Source organism: Pleurodeles waltl, chromosome 3_2 (genome assembly GCF_031143425.1).
Source record: "Pleurodeles waltl isolate 20211129_DDA chromosome 3_2, aPleWal1.hap1.20221129, whole genome shotgun sequence".
NCBI classification, from domain to species: Eukaryota; Metazoa; Chordata; class Amphibia; order Caudata; family Salamandridae; genus Pleurodeles; species Pleurodeles waltl.
This window is the reverse complement of record NC_090441.1, coordinates 129,914,324-129,933,582: the sequence shown is the minus strand read 5'-3', so window position 1 is coordinate 129,933,582 and position 19,259 is coordinate 129,914,324. Positions and strand designations below refer to the sequence as shown.

Below are 19,259 nucleotides of genomic sequence, written 5' to 3'. Positions count from 1 at the left end.
TTTGTTGGCTTTGTAAAGGCTGGTACAGCATATCAAGACTTTCAAAAAATCAGATCCACGTTACCTGGTAGTGTTACATTTCTTACAAAAACATGTTTGTTTTAGTTGAAAGTTGTAAAATGTTGGTCATATTTTGAGCTTACAGACACGAGCTCAAAGGCAACCGTGAAATAGACAGGCAAATACGATCTAGAATTACATTACAAAGTTTGAGCAGCTTAACACTGGCAATACTCATCATCATCATCATTATCGATACTCAATGCTGAAGAAAGTTTACATGTATTTCCATGTGTCAACTATCAACAATCCTACTGAGGCTGTATAGTGGTAAACCTGTTTGATTTTAACTGTGTAAATATGAATTGACTTTATTAGCACTTGCTATTTCATATCTACCTGTTTTAGTATGTTGCATTTGTAGCTGCCTATCACGCTTTGAAGCTTATTAATTAAATGAAGTACTAGGGACATTAAAGGTCATGTGCATGTATTAATATGGCTTTCACTTCATTTAACAGTAATTCTGAAACATTTTTTGTTGTATTTAGCAATAATGTGATATGGTTTACTGCACTTTTGTCCATTAGAGTGGATGTTATGCTGTATCTACGCAAGGCAGGGCTGCCCTTAAAACTGACAGCAGACAACACAACAGTGCACACTCCAGTGCAGGAAATATAGTGGCCTCTAAATTTCCCTGCCCTATTATACACTAGCGACTTACAGGTAGTTTGAATTCCCCTTGCCCTATTATCTATTAGGGACATGCAGGAGTCTGGCATTGCCAATTGTAATTGTACTATTTTACTATATACCTTTTATTCAGAGCACTGGCCCTGAGCCTGTTTAGCAGAGACCAGGGCACAGTCAGAGTCAGTTATTACTAGTATTAGTCAGAAAGATTTGGGATGAACAAGCTAAAAGGATGACTTTCTCACAGTCAACAAGGCAGTTTGATGTAAACAAAGAACTGGCATGAGTTTTTCCAAGCGTAAAATAAAATAAAGCAAGACCAACTAGAAATACTTCCATACAGAATACAGTATTTAAAATTAAATATATTATCATGGATTTTTTGGTTGTATTTTCTTTCAATTAATGCTACAGCAATAATTGCCTATACCATGGGTACCATAGGTAAAAGCTTTGATTTCTGTCAGCAATATTTAATGATTCTGTGTTATTTATAACTGCTTGCATTATTGACACTGATCAAAATTGTTTAAGATGGTCAGTAAATAATAACAATAATCCAAATTGTCTCACAGGCGAGAAAGACAGATACAGGTCATGTGTCACAGCTTGGAGAAAAGGGTGGATCACGAAGAAAATTATGGCCCACCTCTGCCGCCCGCCAAACTCGTCCCGCCATCTGACCGCTTATGTGGCCAGAACACCGCCGGCCCTAATACAAGTTTCCCACTGGGCCGTTCCGCCCGCCGGCCCAGCAGGAAACAGGGCTTAACATTGAAGCAGGCTTCTAATCGAGGCAGCAGCAATGTGGCAGAGTGGCAGGTGCAGCAGCACTCGTCGTGCTTTCCACTGCCCATAATTCAGGCAGTGGAAAGCGCGATGGGGCTGTCCATGGGGGCCCCTGCACCTCCCATGCTAGTGCATGGGCAGTACAGGGGCCCACAGGGTCTCCCCGATACCCCCATTCCGCCAGCCTTTCCATGGTGGCCATGAAAAGGCTAGCGGATTCCAAACTGCTGAGATCACCAGGCTGGCGGCAACTTGGCAGTGTCGGCGGTATGCACGTGGCAGCTTCACCATGGTCGAAATGTGGAGGCTGGACCGCTGCTTTGGCGCCAGTACGACCTCCACCACGGCCCTGGCAGTCTACTGACCGCCAGAGTCATAATGAGGCCCTAAATGTTCACTGACAATATTTTTGTTAATGTACACTCTGATCGGGCCGTTTGCGGCAAAAAAAGCATTTTCCTATTACAGAATCGCAAAATAGGATTTCAACTTGTTATTAGGAAGGGGGCGTGCCAAAGGTATCCCTTCCTAATAACGACTCGCAGGGGGATGTATGATTGTATTGTGACCAGGAATGCGGTCGCAAAACAACCGCTGTTGCCACCAATTTCAAATTGGTGGTAATCCATTCACAAAGTGGAAGGGGTCCCGAAGGGACCCCTTCTACCTGTGAATGGGTTACCAAAATTTTTTCACAGCAGGCAGTTTCCCACAGGCCACTGCCTATTCAGAAAAATGGAAAATAAACTTTTCATTTTTTTGTGTAATGCATCCCTTTAAGGAAAATGGTTTGCATTTTTTTTTTAAACTGCTTTATTTAAAAAGCAGCCACAGACATGGTAATCTGCTGACCCCAGCAGACCACCATCCCTGTGAGTGTGGTCAGTACCAAATGGGTCGCAAATTGCGACCTCTCCCATGAATATTAATGAGACACTGTTGTACATCAGGTTTTGCGACTCGCATATTGCAAGTTGCTAAAACTCTCAATTTGCGAGTCTCAAAACCCTTGGAGTTTGTCAGATGGGTTACTCTATCACAAACATGACAGATATGTCATCTACCTTATATCAAGAACCATAGGATATAATGCAATTGTAATAAGGTGGGTGCATGAAGAAACTACTTGTGAGACAGCTCTCTCAGCAGCGACTTTACACCTTCAGTGTGAACTCTCATTTGCTCTCTGGAAATAAAGGCCTTATGAATCTAAATATCAAACTTAAATATGTTTGCTTCTTTATGTAGTAATAAACCACAGAAAAAGCATTGAGAAAGCTCTGAGAGAGCAATATACTTGATGGATGATTTGCAATTACTAATTTATATGAATGAACTTAAGTATGATATGTACGAAAATCACAGAAAAATTATGTTGTTTATGAACATTTAAAATTGAATGCAACAGCGTACTAACAGAGAGAGTGCATAAACTAAAAATGTCAATATACTGTACTTTGCTTATGAAATACAAATAAACAAAGAACAAAGTACTGTTTAGATGAACGATTGAACTTTGGAATGTTAGCTTCATTTCAATGATAAGGCCAACTATTGGACTGTTTTCAGAGCTTTTTAGGCCATGTGTAAGACAGCACCTTTGCTGCCTCTTGCGAGATATTTTGCTACTTATCGGGTGCTTAGAGACCGCCCTTTGCTTGCCTTTGGTTGGCTTCATTGTCACTCACATTAACTTGCTTTTTATCAGTCAGGTATAGTCTTCCTTCCTCTGTGTTAGTCCCTCCCATTGAGCATGGACACGGTGCTTGTGTCCTTACACAACTCATTTTTCAGATGCTATTTTTTTATTTTTGTTTAAGCACTCCATAGTGCATTTTTTAGTTATCTCCCTTGTGTACTTCTCCCCATCTGTATGATCCTCCCAGTCCCTTCCATCTTCCATTTTTCCATTGTCCGTGTGCTTGTCCCCCCTCGCTCTATCCTCTGTTGTCCGCATTCTTGACTCCAGATGCTCCCACAAACCATGTTGTTGTCTGTGTGCTTGCTCCAAGATTCTAGCCCATTCTCTGTTGTTTGCTTGCACTCAGCACTGCCTGGCCACCCTTTGTTGTTTGAACATTCCCCATCCCTTCTTGTCTGCCCTCTCCCCCATCAGCATCCTTCTCTTCCACCCTTCCTCCCTCCATGTTGCCTAAGGAGAGCACTTAGCAGTAAATAAATGATGCTACCAGGGGTTGCCGCTTCATTGTACTTTTTTTATTAGTTTTAGCCATACAGCAGTCGCATTGTTGTGCAACATGGCTTCAAAACACTGCCAAAGCCAATAGCTTTCATAGGCAAGAGCATTTGGATTTGCTTGATAATTGGGTCTAAATAGTTTTGATGTAATAAGTAGAGGAATCGGCTGTTGAGGGAGTGATCACACCACAGAAGTGGAAATGGGATAGACTGTGAAGACTGTGAAGGATAAAATAAAACAGGCATGGGTCTTCCTCACCTAGCTTCTTGTTCACATCACTTTGAGTTCTCTGTGTTGTCTTTTCTATTTCTTCTACCAGCCTCTCACTCTCTGCTGTGAGTCGCTCTGACCGGGATCTCTGTTTCTCCGCATTCGAGTATCGAGTCTGATTGGCAAGCGTCCACTCCTGGGGAAGGAACTTGGGTGGAAGTTGAACTAACTTTGCCATGATGTTTCAATCCTGCATACAAAAAGAAAGAGCACTATTTAACAATTTAATTGTATGCCTACCCATGGACAGTTTATGAGTCCATAAATCCTCTAATACCAGTGTTTGAAAATTATATTTAGCTTCCACTCACAATGATGTGAGCATCAGTCTAGGGTTTGAATGTGAACACAATATATGGCAAAAAATTGTTCGAGTTCTACTAAGAATTGAACTAGAACTGATGACAATTGAGCATTTTGTTTAGGAAGGAGTTTAGTTGTACAGTGCACAACAAGGGAAGAATTACTCGCTGTGGTCTTAGGGGCTTATTTACAAGCCTCCGTGCGCCACAGGAGCGTCACTTTTTTTACGCTCCTGGGGCACACACTGCAGAGCCATGTTTACAAGGCCACTAAAAGCCACCCTCCGTGTGGCTTCATGTCCTTGTAGATATGGAGTGTGGCAACGCAGTGTAAGTCACTCATTGCCACACACTGCGATAGGGAGGCGTGCAATACCCATGGCATTTGACACATTCCCAGATTTATGAGATTTCGTCAACCTGGGAATGCGTCAAAAGCCTACGTCTCCCCAGGGGAGACACAAGGGAGGTCCAACGAGGAGAAATGTTATTTCTCCTCTTTCTATGTGTGCATTCTGCAGCACACATACAAAGAGGAAAAGCCTCCAATTATTGTTTTTGTGTCGGAAGGTGTTCCTTCTTGAACAAAAACAATCATCCCTACAACACAGGCATCGTTGCACCATGGTTTAATGAATCTATACATCAGCCCTCATCCTTCTTGATCTCTCAGCTGGCTTCGACACAGTATCTCACCGTACACTATGCACCAGACTTCACACAGCAGGCATACGAGGCAAGGCACTTCAATGGATTCACTCCTTCCTGACAGGCAGAACACAGAAAGTCAGCCTCCCGCCTCACTGGTCAGAATCCACCAACATCAGCTGTGGAGTACCCCAAGGATCTTTGCTGAGTCCCACGCTGTTCAACATCTACGTGACCCCACTTGCCCCTATCGTCAGGAACTACTGGATAGATATCGTCTCCTACGCAGATGACATCCAGCTGATCATCTCCCTGACCAAAAACCCATCAACAGCCAGGAAGGATTTCAGAGACGGGATGGAAGCTGTAGCCACCTGGATGAGGGAAAGCTGCCTCAAACTGAACTCTGACAAAACCGAGATCCTCATACTGGGACCCTCACCATCAGCCTGGAATGACTCATGGTGGCCCTCAACACTCGGCAAACCCCCACCCCTACAGACCCTGCACCCAACCTCATCGCCATCCTCAACTCAACGCTCACCATGACCAGGCAGGTCAACTCCGTCGCCTCCACCTGCTTCCACACCCTCCGGCTCCTATGAAAGATCATCAGATGAATACCAACCGACTGCCGGAAAACCATGACACACACTCTTATCACAAGCAGACTTGACTACAGCAATGCCCTCTATGCTGGAACCTCCAAGAAGAACATGAACAAGCTGCAACAGATTCAGAACGCCGCAGCCAGACTCGTCCTGGACATCCCCCGCCGAGAACATATCACAGAACACCCGAAGAACCTCCACTGGCTCACCATTGAGAAGAGGATCAACTTCAAACTCCTCGTACACGCCTACAGATCCCTCGACAACAACGGACCCAACTACCTCAACAGCCGCATCAACTGTTACTCCCCCTCCAGTCCTCTCCGCTCGTTCCAACAGTCACTTGCCAAAGTACCCCACATAAAGAAGTCCTCGGCTGGAGGAAAATCTTTTTCTTACCTGGTGGCAAAAGGCTGGAACACCTTACCACCGCACCTCAGACAGTTGCCATTGTTGCCTCAGTTCAGGAAGGACTTCAAGACCTGGCTCTTCGACTGATCTATGAGGTCACTCCTCAGCACCTTGAGACACTATGGGTGAGTAGTGCGCTCTACAAGCTTGTGATTGATTGATTGATTGATTGAAGAATCAGTCACGTAACAAAGTATAGTATTATTCCATTTATCATCTGAATGTTAGCTATTGTCAAGTGTATAAGAGCTAACTATCTAGAGCTCAACGGTGATACAAATGACGTTCCGCTCTTTGGTCGTCAGCCTACCATCTGGTTGTCTGTATGGTGGCCAACTGAACTAGGCTCCTTCCCCATGCCTTTGTTGAAAGCTTACCACGTAGGGATCTATTTTGATCCCGACTTATCCTTCAAACACAGAATCCTTGCACTCCTGTCAGATTTCTATTTTTTTCACATGCCTAGGAAACCTCTGCCTTTGCAGGCCATTGCTTCTCACAAACCTCTCCTCCAAGCTCCTCTGACTTCAAAACTCAATTATGTCAACTCAGCTTATCTGGATCTTCCTAAATACTTAAGGCCTCATTTATGAATTGCTGCGCTGCCCTGCACCACAACTAAAGGGCAGAAATGTGCTGTATCTATAAGATACGGCATATTTCTTTCCTCTCCCCATGATTGTTTTTGTGCAGGAAGGGAAGCCTTACAGCACTAAAACAATCATAAGGTGTGTTTTTCTCTTTCTATGAGTGCTGCAGAACTCAGCACACATAGAAAGAGGAAACAACAGAGAGAAATAAAGATATTACTCCCTGTTGCGTCATTCTTACGCCACCCCTGAGGTGGCATAGGAATCAGACACATTCCCAGACTTGTAAATCTGGGAATGCGTCCGGTTCCTTACAGTTTCCAAGGAATGTCCCTTTCATGCAGTCTTATGCATGAAAGGGGTCTGTTAGAAATGGGATCTTTGGTTGGCAGTCAGGTTACTCCCTATCGAAGCAAAGACCCTCACTCTAGTCAGGGTAAAGGAGAATCACCCTGGTTAACCCCCACTCACCCCCTTGGTAGCTTGGCACGAGCAGGCAGGCTTAACTTCAGAAGCAATGTGTAAAGTATTTGTACCAAGACACACAGTAACTCAGTGAAAACACTACAAAATGACACAACACAGGTTTTGAAAAATAAGTTATATTTATCTAAACAAAACAAGACCAAATGACAAGAATCCAACATACACAAGTCAAGATATGAATAAGAGTCTTAATCCTTAGAAAACAGTGAGAACGCTATTAGCGATCAAAAGTATCTGGATAGCATCAAAATAAAGCAGCACGGGTGAGTCGAAAATGGCCAGCGATGCGTCGATTTGTCACCTGCAAGCGGAAACGTGCGTCATTCCTCCTTTGCTTGGATTGGTGTGCGTCGTTTCTTCTCTTCCACAAGAGAGTGATGTGTCGCTCCGGACGTGCACCTCGAGTCCGGGCAGGCTTTGCATCAATTTTCTGCACCCAGCGATGATGACTTGGAAATCCGGTTGCAAAATATCACAAAACCGCTCTGCGTGGGGTTTGGGTCGTTATCAGCCTCTGTTAGCGGGTGTTGCGTGTCATTTCTCCAGCCGCGTTGTGTCGATCTTCCAGCCGCGATGCAGGTGAAGCGTTGATTTCAGCCGCAAGCCCGACAGCGCGTCATTTATCATCCGCATCACGGAAGGTGCGTCGAAAATTTACCCGCACTGCGGTATGTGTGTGGATTTTCAGTTTTTGTCTGTCAACTTCACCTTTCAAGGGCCCAGGAACTGGATAGGGCACCACATGGCAGAGCAGAAGTCTCAGCAGAGAGTCCAGGTGCTGGCAGGGGAAGTTTTTGATGGCCCTGAGACTTCAACAACAGGAGGCAAGCTCAGTTCAAGCCCTTGGAGATTCTTTTCAAGCCAGAATACACTACAAAGTCCAGTCTTTGTCCCCTTTCACAGGCAGAAGCGGCAACTGCAGGGTAGCCCAACAAAGCACAGTCACAGGCAGGGGCAGCAGTTTGCCTCAGCTCTTCTCCAGGCAGAGGTTCCTCTTGATTTCAGAAGTGATCTAATTTTATGGGGTTATGGGTGCTCTTCTTATACCCCGTTCTGCCTTTGAAGTAGGCCTTCTTCAAAGGAAAGTCTCTCTTGTTTGTAAGATCCTGCCTTGCCCAGGCCAGGACTCAGACACACTCCAGGGGATTGGAGATTGCATTGTGTGAGGGCAGGCACAGCCCTTTCAGGTGTGAGTGACCACTCCTCCCCTCCCTTCTAGCACAGATGGCTCATCAGGATATGCAGGCTACACCCCAGCTCCCTTTGTGTCACTGTCTAGAGAGAGCCCAACTGTCAAACTGACCTAGACAGGAAATCCACAAACAGGCGGAGTCACAGAATGGTTTAAGCAAGAAAATGCCTACTTTCTAAAAGGTGCGTTTTAAAACAAACATTCCAAAAATCAACTTCACTAAAAGATTTATTTTTAAATTATGAGCCTAAACTCCATATTTCTATCTGCTCTCAAGGGAAATCTGCACTTTACTAATATTTAAAGGCAGCCCCCATGTTAACCTATGAGAGCGATAGGCCTTGCAACAGTGAAAACCGAATTTGGCAGTGTTTAGGTACCACTTCCTGCACAAAAACAATGGTGCCAACAACACAGACACACTTGTACCAAGATGCAAGGGTGTCTGCGTTGGCCCTTGGCTGCAAGTTCTATGCCAGTGCTGGCTGAAAGAACAGGAATGCTTTTTATCTTGTAGGTATAGTGCATTCCTATCCTTTCTGCTTGTCGTAGGGCAGCACAGCTAAAAGGATTGCGGCGCTACCCTACGCCAAATGTTTTTAAATAAGGCCCACAGGGTTTAAACTTCTCTGCCACAGAAAGTAAATCACCAGATATTGAGACAATGATCTGGGTATCATCTGCGTAAGACAGGACCTGAAAGCCAAATGAATGCACCAGAGTTGCAAGCGGGCCACATATAAATTTAAAAGAGTGGGGTTAAACAAGGACCCTTGAGGAACCCTACCGGGGAGCATAAAAGGGGCTGCCATGAAATTGCTGAAGCTGACAGTCTACTTTGAAAGGATAGGAATGCACCATATCTTGTAGCTATGGTGCATTTCTGTCCTTTCCACTTCGCATAGAGCAGCACAGCTAAAAGGATTGCGATGCTACCCTACGCCGAATGTTTTTAAATAAGACCCACAGGGCCGTATTTATACTCCGTTTGCGCCGAATTTGCGTCGTTTTTTTCGACGCAAATTCGACGCTAAACTAACGCCAACTAACGCCATATTTATACTATGGCGTTAGAGGCGAATAGCGCCAAAGTTCCCGGAATGTGCGTCATTTTTTAGCGTGAACCCCTTCCTTGCGTTAATGATATGCAAGGGAGGCGTTCCCGTCTAAAAAATGACTCCCAGGCCTTTACGTGGTATTTATACTCCCGGGCAAAAGAGACGCCCGGGAGTGGGCGTGGCTAAAAACGGCGCATTTGCGCCGCTTTTTAACGCCTGGGTCAGGCATGGCGTTAAGGGACAAGTGGGCTCAAAATGAGCCCAGAGTGCCCTCCCCTGCCCCCAGGGACCCCCCCTGCCACCCTTGCCCACCCCAGGAGGACACCCAAGGCTGGAGGGACCCACCCCAGGGACATTCAGGTAAGTATTTTTTTATTATTTTTTAATAATTTTTTTTGGCATAGGGGGGCCTGATTTGTGCCCCCCTACATGCCACTATGCCCAATGACCATGCCCAGGGGACAGAGGTCCCCTGGGCATGGCCATTGGGCAAGGGGGCATGACTCCTATCTTTACAATGATAGGAGTCATGTTGATGGGGGATGGGCGTCGAAAATAAATGGCGCAAGTCGGGTTACGACGATTTTTTCGACGTAACCTGACTTGCCCCATTTTAAGACGCCCATGCGCCATTTTCCCCCTACGCCGGCGCTGCCTGGTGTACGTGGTTTTTCTCGCGCACACCAGGCAGCGCCGGTCTGCTTGCGCCGGCTAACGCCATTCAATAAATACGGCGCCCGCATGGCGCTTCAGAATGGCGTTAGCCGGCGCAAAACTTTTTGACGCTAAACTGCGTTAGCGCAGTTTAGCGTCAAAAAGTATAAATATGGGCCACAGTGTTTAAACTTCTCTGCCACAGAAAGTAAATCGCCAGATATTGAGACAATGAACTGGATATCATCTGCATAAGACAGAAAGCCACATGATCACACCAGAGTTGCAAGCGGGGCCATGTACAGATTGAAAAGGGTGGGGTTTAGCAAGGACCCTTGTGAAACCCTACAGGGGAGCAGAAAAGGGGCTGCAATGAAATTGCTGAAGCTGACAGTCTGGATTCTGTTGGTAAAAAATTAGCTCAATAAGGCCAATGCGGTGTCCCCTACCCCGCCTGGTGCAATCTATGCACCAAGCGGGATGGGGACACCGTATCAAATGCTGCAGATAGATTCCGGCATCACCAGGATGGCCGTGTCACCCTGGTCCATTTGACACCAGATATGATCTGCCGCTGCAACCAAAGCAGAGTTTGTACTTTGACCACTAGGCAAACCATTCTATGAGGGGTCCAGAGGTTGTGAGTGGCAAAGAATGTGGCCAAGGTCTGGTTTGTGTATTTTTCGAAAATTTGGGCTGGTGCAAGTAGAAGTAAAATGGGGCGTACATTTTTAAGTTCATCTGCCACCACATTTAGCATTTTTTTAGGGTGATAACAATAGCCTCCTTCCTGAGCTGGGGAATTTGATTGAAAACCTTTTCTAAGAAAGTAGTTACCAGATCAGGTACTAGTTGGAGAACTCTGGGGGGCGCTGGGGGCATAGGTCCTCTGGTGACCTTGATGTCAACTACATCAGTATATTACTGATTTGTGGGCAAGGTATGGGAGGAAAAGTGGGCATAATTCCAAACGGTTTACATGCATTGGAATTTTCTGCCTTCTGGAGGAGAGGAATCCCATCCGTCCTGGAAATAAATTCTAAGAAGATGTTAAGGATTTTCTCCTTGAAATAGGCTATGACGCTCTTTCAAAATCTTTGTGAGTTTTCTACAGGTTCCTAAACCGGGGGTTAGAGAGCTTTTTCACCACCTTAAGAGGCTTGTTGGGTGTATTCCTAGCTGAGCGTAAGAGAAGAACTTATCTAAATGTGGGAGTAGCTAAGGAGCTTAAGACAGGACTGCCTATGGCAAAATGATTCTGCTATATAGAAATAAGGTGCCTGGGTATTTTTATGGTAAGTAAACTGGCAGTGCTGCAAAAGGAAGTGGGGTGACTACGAGAAAATAGTTAGGAATGAGTGCTGGCAGTCACTGTGGTAAAAATAAAACTACATGTAAAAAACACATTTGCACCTGCATTTACTTGACAGCTAATACTTTTGCACTAGGGCTCTGTGAACTGGGGCACTGAGTAAGGACTCTGTGTGAGTCACATGCACAATGAGGGGTGGGATTTTTTTTAAATTTTCTATAAAACACTGGTATCCCAAAAATGATACATCAATAGGTCCTCACAACCCCAATCCTCAAAAGAAGAGTTTCCCTGAATTTTTCTTGCAGGAAACACCCCAACTCTCCAAGAGAAAGACAGACTCATTCACTTACATGGCCGACTGACTACAAAACAAATTGCAACCTGGATCTACGTTTAAAAAGGTGGATAACCCGGGTATAGAACTGCTCGCTGACATCCTGATGTTTGCCTTTCTGTTCCTCCCTATTTGTTGGAAATGGCCCTTTTTGCAGGGTTATCCCCAAATGTTTTGCCTTTCTCCTCCTATTTTTCTGACCCTCTGGGCCCTTTACTACTGCTAATCAGTGCTAAAGTGTATGTGTTCACTCCCCTAAAATTTGGTATAATTAGCTTACACCTGTTTGGCTTATGTAATGTACCTGTAAACCCCTTATAAAGTGGTATACCATATACCCAGGGCCTGTAAATTATATGCTGCTAGTGGGTCTGCAGCGCTGATTGTGCCACCCACAGAAGTAGCTTTTCAAACTTGCCTCAGGGCTGCCACTGTAGCGTCTGCATGTGCAGTTTACTGCCACAATGACTTGGAAAATCAAACTACTTGCCAAGGCCTAAACTCCATTTTTACTACACCTAAGTCACTACTAACGTGGACCCTAGATAGCACTATGGGCAAGGTTCTGCTGACAACTCCACTTTGTGCATACTCTGCAGAAAGCCATCAATCAGGCAAGGTTAGGTGTGATAGTGTTGCATCTTCATTCATCTACATACTGATGATCTTCCTGGGCTGGGAGAGGCAAAGGGCTTCAAATGTTACACTTGTATAGGTTGTGTCCTGCACTCACACAAAGGGCTCATTTACCCCCCTACTGATGTCTGGAGCCGGAATAGGGAAGAAGGGAAACTCATGGAACTGGTAAGACCTTGCTGGAAACTTCTCCCACCTTCTAGAAGCAGAGCACCTAGAGTATAGGTATAGGGGCTCTGGCCCCATGATCTTTAGAGCAGTTTTAGAGCTGGGACTGAACCTCTGCCAGAGGGACTGCTGTACTGCAAAATAGACGACTCATCTGGACTGCTCTTCTGTTGTTGCCCAGCTACCTGCTTTTGATTGGTGGCAAAAGGGACTCACTGAATTGCTTTTCTGCTTGTTGCCCTCCTGCCAGCCTGCTTCCTATGCACTGCTGGACTGCCAGGAGGAAATGCCCTTAATTGCCGTCATGGTGCTCTCCTCTCTCTACCAGTGCCTCAACTACATTAGGGCATGAAATGTTGTTGTAAAATACCTGTCACTGAGTATCACCATAAGCCTATGGAACACAATAACTGTACAAATCCTGACAACACTGTGACTATACAGGAGTCAGAGCGATATAAATCACCATCCTGTTGTGTATAAAGTATAGCTCCCAAGTTCAAAACCTGAATCATAGTTTGTACGCATAATATACCATCACTTATATTGCATCTGCTATCCTGAACACAACAGGTACCAGGGAGTATTTGGGGCATAAAATGTGGCAGTTTAGTTCGGATCAAACATATAAAAGCTTCAGGGATCCCCACATGTACCTAACTAACAGAACTGTAGCAATGAGAAGAACAGTACTGGCAAGCCCACTTGAGCCCCGGGAGCCCTGCGCTCCCATCACCAGGGTTATGGTAATGCTGAACACCTGAGGCTTCCGAGCTGACTTTTGGGCTTGGGAAAGTAACCAATTCAGGGGTTTCTCCAACTGCCCCAGAAAACATGGAGGGCGAGAGCAGAATGACCGGTCTCAATACAGCAGTATCCTTGAGGTTGGCCGCTGTCTGATATACCAGCCCCCTGCACAGACCGCAAGAGGAGGTGAGCGGGGCACCAGGGTCCTCGAAAGTGGACGATGCAGCCGAAGGACCCGTACTTGCAGGAAGGCAACTGCACCACTGCGCAGTCTTCACTAATGCAGACCGGGGCTGGTTCTTTCTGTTACGTCCCTGCTCTGAGCAGGTGTTAAAAGTGTTGAATAAAATGATGCAAAGAAATCTCTTTGATTTCTTTGTGCCACTTTTTCACCCCCCCTAATGGAGGAATGCCCCCTTTGTATATATTATGCCTGGGGCAGGCATTATGTAGCGCAAAGGGTTACAAAGTGGCGCAATGCATGCATTGTGTAAAACAATTATGCTAATGTGGCGCAAGGAGGCGCTAGGGGCTTTCAAATCAGCCCCATAGTCTTTAGCAGTGATCTATAATGCTATAGTACACTAATGCCTACTGGGGAAAGAGAACTGGGGTAACAAAAACAATATATGGATGGAAGGCGTGAATTATTTTCAGTCACTTGCAATCGCTCAGGCCACATCCTAATCCATCATTTTTCACCCACCATCCTACCTCAGTTTGGCCCCAGCCATATGCAAATCAGTCTTGACCCTGCTCCTATTGGAACAGTCCACCCCAAACAGGAACCAAGATATACCTAACTGATAAGACCTAATGAGGGTAAAACTGGTCTTGGATTGTTTGTGTTTTGGTTCAGGGGGGCCTGGCCTGGCAGTTCATGCTGGGCTGCTCTTATTGGAGCAGGGTCAAGGCAGATTGGATATGGCTGGATTGAGACGGAGGTGGCATGGTGTGCAAAATAACATGGACTGTGCTGCGGACCCAAGTAATTACCAGTAGCTAAGATTAATTCAAGCATTCCATCCATCACTTTTTTTTTATACTTTGGGCTGACGCCTAAATCTGGATGAAGATGCCCAGACGTGGGTGCCATGTATACTGTGTTACTAGAACCAAGCTATACCAGACTAATAAACCCTAATCCTGGTGAAAACAGTCTTGGGTTGCTTATGTCCTGGTTCAGGGAACATCTGGGCTAGCAGTTCAGGGTAGACTGTTCCTATTAGAGCAGGATCAAGACTGATTTGTAAAAGGCTGGATCCGAACTGAAGTGGAATGCTGTTCACAATAACAATGGACTGGGATGTGGCTGAGTAATTACTGTGGGAATTGGGCAGCAGATAACATGAGCAGATAATTTCTTCCAATGAACTCATTGGCATAGGGTGTATTTCGGTAATTAGAGAAGATGTTTGGAGTACCAAAGATATATTTCTTTTGCATCAAAGGAGATTACTCTGCTTCCTTTTTATTGCACAATTACCCCATGGCTAAAGACTTGAAGAGTGGATGCAATGTCATTGAAATGGGTCACAGTCCTGTTTTATGCTTTTCCACCCTTTCCCATGTTTAGAAAGGTTTTACAGAAGATAGTGGAAGACAATGCTTCTGTTCTACTGGTGCTGCCAGGCTGGAAACAACATCTTCGGTTTCCTGTTGTTACAGTTGTCAACCCAACCTCACTGGGAAATTTCAAGACAGTCTCACCTTCTGAAGAAATTCAAGCTTCCTCAGCCAGTGTTATAATGTCTACACATAGCTACTGAAAGGTTGAATATGTTATCTAGACAGTCTTTAAAAGAAGTTAAATAAGTGTTCTAGATGTCCATCGGTTTTATAATCCTATGTCCAACAATGGAGCTCATTTGCAAATTGGTGTAGGCATAGAGATTTTACTGGCTTACTGTTAGACCTGACAGCCTTAGGGTGGTCACCCCCAACTTTTTGCCTGCCTCCCTTCACTTTTTGACACTGTTTTTGCTGGTTTTAGGACTCTGCGCACTTTACCACTGCCAACCAGTGCTAAAGTGCATATGCTCTCTCCCTTAAAACATGGTGACATTGGCTCATACTCAAATGGCATATTTAATTTACTTGTAATTCCCTAGTAAAAGGCACTACAGGTGCCCAGGGCCTGTAAATTAAATGCTACTAGTGGGCCTGCCGAACTGGTTGTGCCACCCACATAAGTAGCCCCCTAACCAAGTCTCAGGCCTGCCATTGCAAGGCCTGTGTGTGCAGTTTCACTGCCACTTCGACTTGGCATTTAACCGGTTCTGTGCCTTGGATGAGATGATCTCGTCCAAGGCTACAGTTCCCCTGTGCCTTGGACGAGATCATCTCGTCCTAGGCACAGGGGAACTTGGGGGCGAGCTAGCGAGCCCCCCCGTGCACCCACCTTCCCCCCCCAGGTGGGGATGGAAGGAGAAGGCCTTCCCCTTCCACCCCCTCCCCCCCCACGGCAATCCGATGACGTCAGCACGCGCACAGCGCGCTGACGTCATCTAGTGTTGCCGGCGCGCTGGAAGCCATTTGCTTCCAGCGCGTCTTCGGAGCAGGAGCTCAAAGGTGAGTCCTCTCCGTTTTTGGGGGGCAGGGGGGTTGAGAAAACAGACACGGTGGGAAAGGAAAGGGTTTTTCCTTTCCCCCTGTGTCTGTTTTCTCAAGATTCCTGCTCCACGATCGCGGGCAGGGCCCGCGATCGTGGAGCAGGAATCTCCACTAGCCACCAGGGATTTTCTTTTTGCCTAAATTTGGGGGCGACCCCTTGGGCAAGGGTCGCCCCCCCCCCGGGGGCAGATCTGCCGATTTTTCGGCGGATCTGCCCCCAGGGGGGGGCGAAAACCACTAGACACCAGGGATATCTTTTTTTATGTTTGTTTTTGGGGGCGACCCCTTGGGCAAGGGTCGCCCCCCCGGGGGCAATTTTTATTTGTATTTCGCCCCCCCCCTGGGGGCAGATCCGCCGTTTTTTCGGCGGATCTGCCCCCCGGGGGGGGGGCGAAAACCACTAGACACCAGGGATATCTTTGTTTATGTGTGTTTTTGGGGGCGACCCCTTGGGCAAGGGTCGCCCCCCCCCGGGGGCAATTTTTATTTGTATTTCGCCCCCCCTGGGGGCAGATCCGCCGATTTTTTGGCGGATCTGCCCCCAGGGGGGGGCGAAAACCACTAGACACCAGGGATATCTTTTTTTATGTTTGTTTTTGGGGGCGACCCCTTGGGCAAGGGTCGTCCCCCCCGGGGACAATTTTTATTTGTATTTGGCCCCCCCCCCCCTGGGGGCAGATCCGCCGAAAAAACGGCGGATCTGCCCCCAGGGGGGGGCGAAAATCACTAGACACCAGGGATATCTTTGTCTATGTGTGTTTTTGTGGGCGACCCCTTGGGCAAGGGTCGCCCCCCCCCGGGGGCAATTTTTATTTGTGTTTCGCCCCCCCCCGGGGGCAGATCCGCTGATTTTTCGGCGGATCTGCCCCCAGGGAGGGGCGAAAACCACTAGACACCAGGGATATCTTTGTTTATGTGTGTTTTTTGCGGGCGACCCCTTGGACAAGGGTCGCCCCCCCGGGGCAATTTGTATTTTGCCCCCCCCGGGGGCAGATCAGCCGATTTTTGGGCTGATCTGCCCCCGGGGGGGGGGGGGGGGGGCGAAAACCACTAGACACCAGGGATTTTGTTTTTATTGTTTATTTTGGGGGCAACTCCTGTGGCAAGGGTCGCTCTTTTTTTTTTCTGTTTCGGCCCCCCCCCGATGGCAGACCAGCCATTTTTTGGACGATCTGGCCCCGGGGGGGGGGGGGTGGAAGCACACTAGGTGCCAGGGATTGTGTTTGGTGTGTGTTTGGGGGCACCCCTTGGGCAACGGTCGCCCCCCTAAGGTGGGGAAAATTTGTATTGCCCATCTCTGCCCGTAATTTTGTAGGGCCATCTGCCCCCAAGGAGGGCAGAGACCACCAATACGGCAGGGATTTTTTTGTTTTGTGTTGTGCTGGGGGTGCCCCCTTGGGGAAGGGTCGCCCCCTGAAAGGGGGCACAGAGGTGTTGCCCATTTCTGCCCCCCTTGGGGTCAGATTGGCCAATTCTTTTACGCCCATCTACCCCGAGGGGGGCAGGATCCACTTAGGTACCAGGGACAACTTCTAAGTTCTTGGTGGTGGGGTGTTTGTCAACTGGCAAAGTATTTGTATTTGTGATTATAACAATTTATTTCTTCTTTTTCTTCTAGTTCAACGCTTTTGCTTCCTTTGCTGTGGATCTTTGCGGTTTTGGCAGTAGTTGTCCTGTGGTTTGCATAGTTGCATGTTTTAGGTAAGTGAACGCAATTTACTCCAAAGGAGTATTGTTGACATGTTTGTAGGTGGTGTACTAAATGCAGTATTGTGTGTTTGACATTGTCCTTAGATTTGAGCACAGTGGTGTTTGTGTTGTCATATGTCTAAATTGCTTTTTTCTTTTTTCTTTTTAGTGGGATATCATTGGTGATTGCTGTCTGTGCAGAGTAGTTGCTTGGTGAGTAGCTATTTCAGGCAACTGTGTGGTATAGTTTTTTGTAGTACATAACTCTTTGTGATAAAGCTACACTTTGTTTATTACTTATTTTAGTGCTAGTTGTTGTTGGCAATCCATTTGTTGTTAGGATCATGGCTAGCCGCAAAGTGACCGCTCAGCAGGTTGTTCGCATGCTCTTTGAGTCGTCTTCAGACCATGATTATGACACTGACTCTGCATCTGAGGCAGAGGAGGAAGCAGGAGATTCTGGAAGTGAGTTTTCTGTCCGAGAGTATTCTTCTGATGAGGAAGCTACTCTCAGTGCAGATGAAGGGCCTGTGTTAGAGGAGGACATTGATGTGCCAAGAGTGCAGCAGCCTGGGGCTGCAGGGTTTCCCATTGGAAGACCTGACACCTGGATTGCCCCAAACATGGAGCAGCCACAGTTACCTGCATTTACTGGTCTCCCAGGGTGTAGAGTTAATACGGAAAACTTTCTGCCTGTCCATTTCTTTCACTTGTTTATGGACGATGTATTTTTGGAAGAGATTGTGGAGCAGACAAATGTGTATGCAGAGCAATATTTGCGGGACAACGCTGCCAGACTTAAGCCTCAGTCTAGAGCTACTCATTGGGTTCCCACATATCTGGAAGAGATGAAAAGGTTTTTAGGTTTGTCTTTTTTGATGGGGTTGATCAGGAAGCCGTCACTGGCTTCTTATTGGTCTACTAGTCCCTTGATGGCAACTGCTATATTTCCTGCAACTATGACACGTAATCGGTATTTGCTTCTTCTTCGTATGCTGCATTTTGTAGACAATGCTTTAGCCTTGCCACGAGATCACCCTGATTGTGACCGCCTTTTTAAGATTAGGCCTGTCCTTGATCATTTTGTGGATCGGTTTTCAGAGGTCTATGTCCCAGGCAAAGAGATAAGTGTGGACGAGTCTTTGGTCCTTTTCAAGGGGCGTTTAGTTTTTAAGCAGTACATTCCTAGTAAGGGGGCCCGGTATGGGATTAAATTGTATCTGCTGTCAGAAAGCAGTACAGGATATGTGTATAATTTCCGGGTCTACACTGGTAGGGATTCCAGTATTGACCCTCCTGGTTGTCCGGCCACTTTTGGAGTTAGCGAAAAAATTGTGTGGGAACTTGCTAGACGGCTATTTAACAAAGGTCACCATTTGTACGTAGATAATTTCTACACTGGAGTGCAGTTGTTCAAGGAGTTGTTTAGGGTGGACACTGTTGCTTGTGGCACAATCCGTTCTAATCGGAAAGGCTATCCAAGGGAGCTTGTCTGTAAAAAACTTGAGAGGGGACAGTGCAGTGCCTTGCGGAATAATGAGCTGCTAGCTCTGAAATTTTCAGACAGGAGGGATGTGTACATGCTATCGACCATCCATGATGAGAGTACTTCCCCTGTGGCTGTTTGGGGTCAGGTTGCGGAAGTGCGCAAACCTGCGTGCATTTTGGACTACAATAGGCACATGGGTGGTGTTGATAGAGTAGATCAGAGGTTAGAACCTTACACTGCTCTTCGTAAGTCATATGTGTGGTATAAAAAGTTGGCCCTACATTTATTTCATTTGGCAACTTTTAATGCCTTTATTGTATACAAGGATTGTTCACCCGAGTCAAGGATGACATTTGTTAAA

The 19,259-nt window shown here is 46.4% G+C and overlaps 1 protein-coding gene across 1 annotated transcript in view; it reads right to left on the bottom strand.

Moving 5' to 3' along the window:
• Positions 1-19,259, bottom strand: part of TEKT1 (tektin 1) — a 221,429-nt gene that overhangs the window by 164,227 nt on the left and 37,943 nt on the right. Inside the window, exon 2 of the mRNA XM_069226981.1 lies at positions 3,944-4,145. Within this exon, the coding sequence (XP_069083082.1) occupies positions 3,944-4,133 (190 nt within the window). The 5' untranslated portion in view covers positions 4,134-4,145. The remainder of the gene's footprint in view (positions 1-3,943; positions 4,146-19,259) is intronic.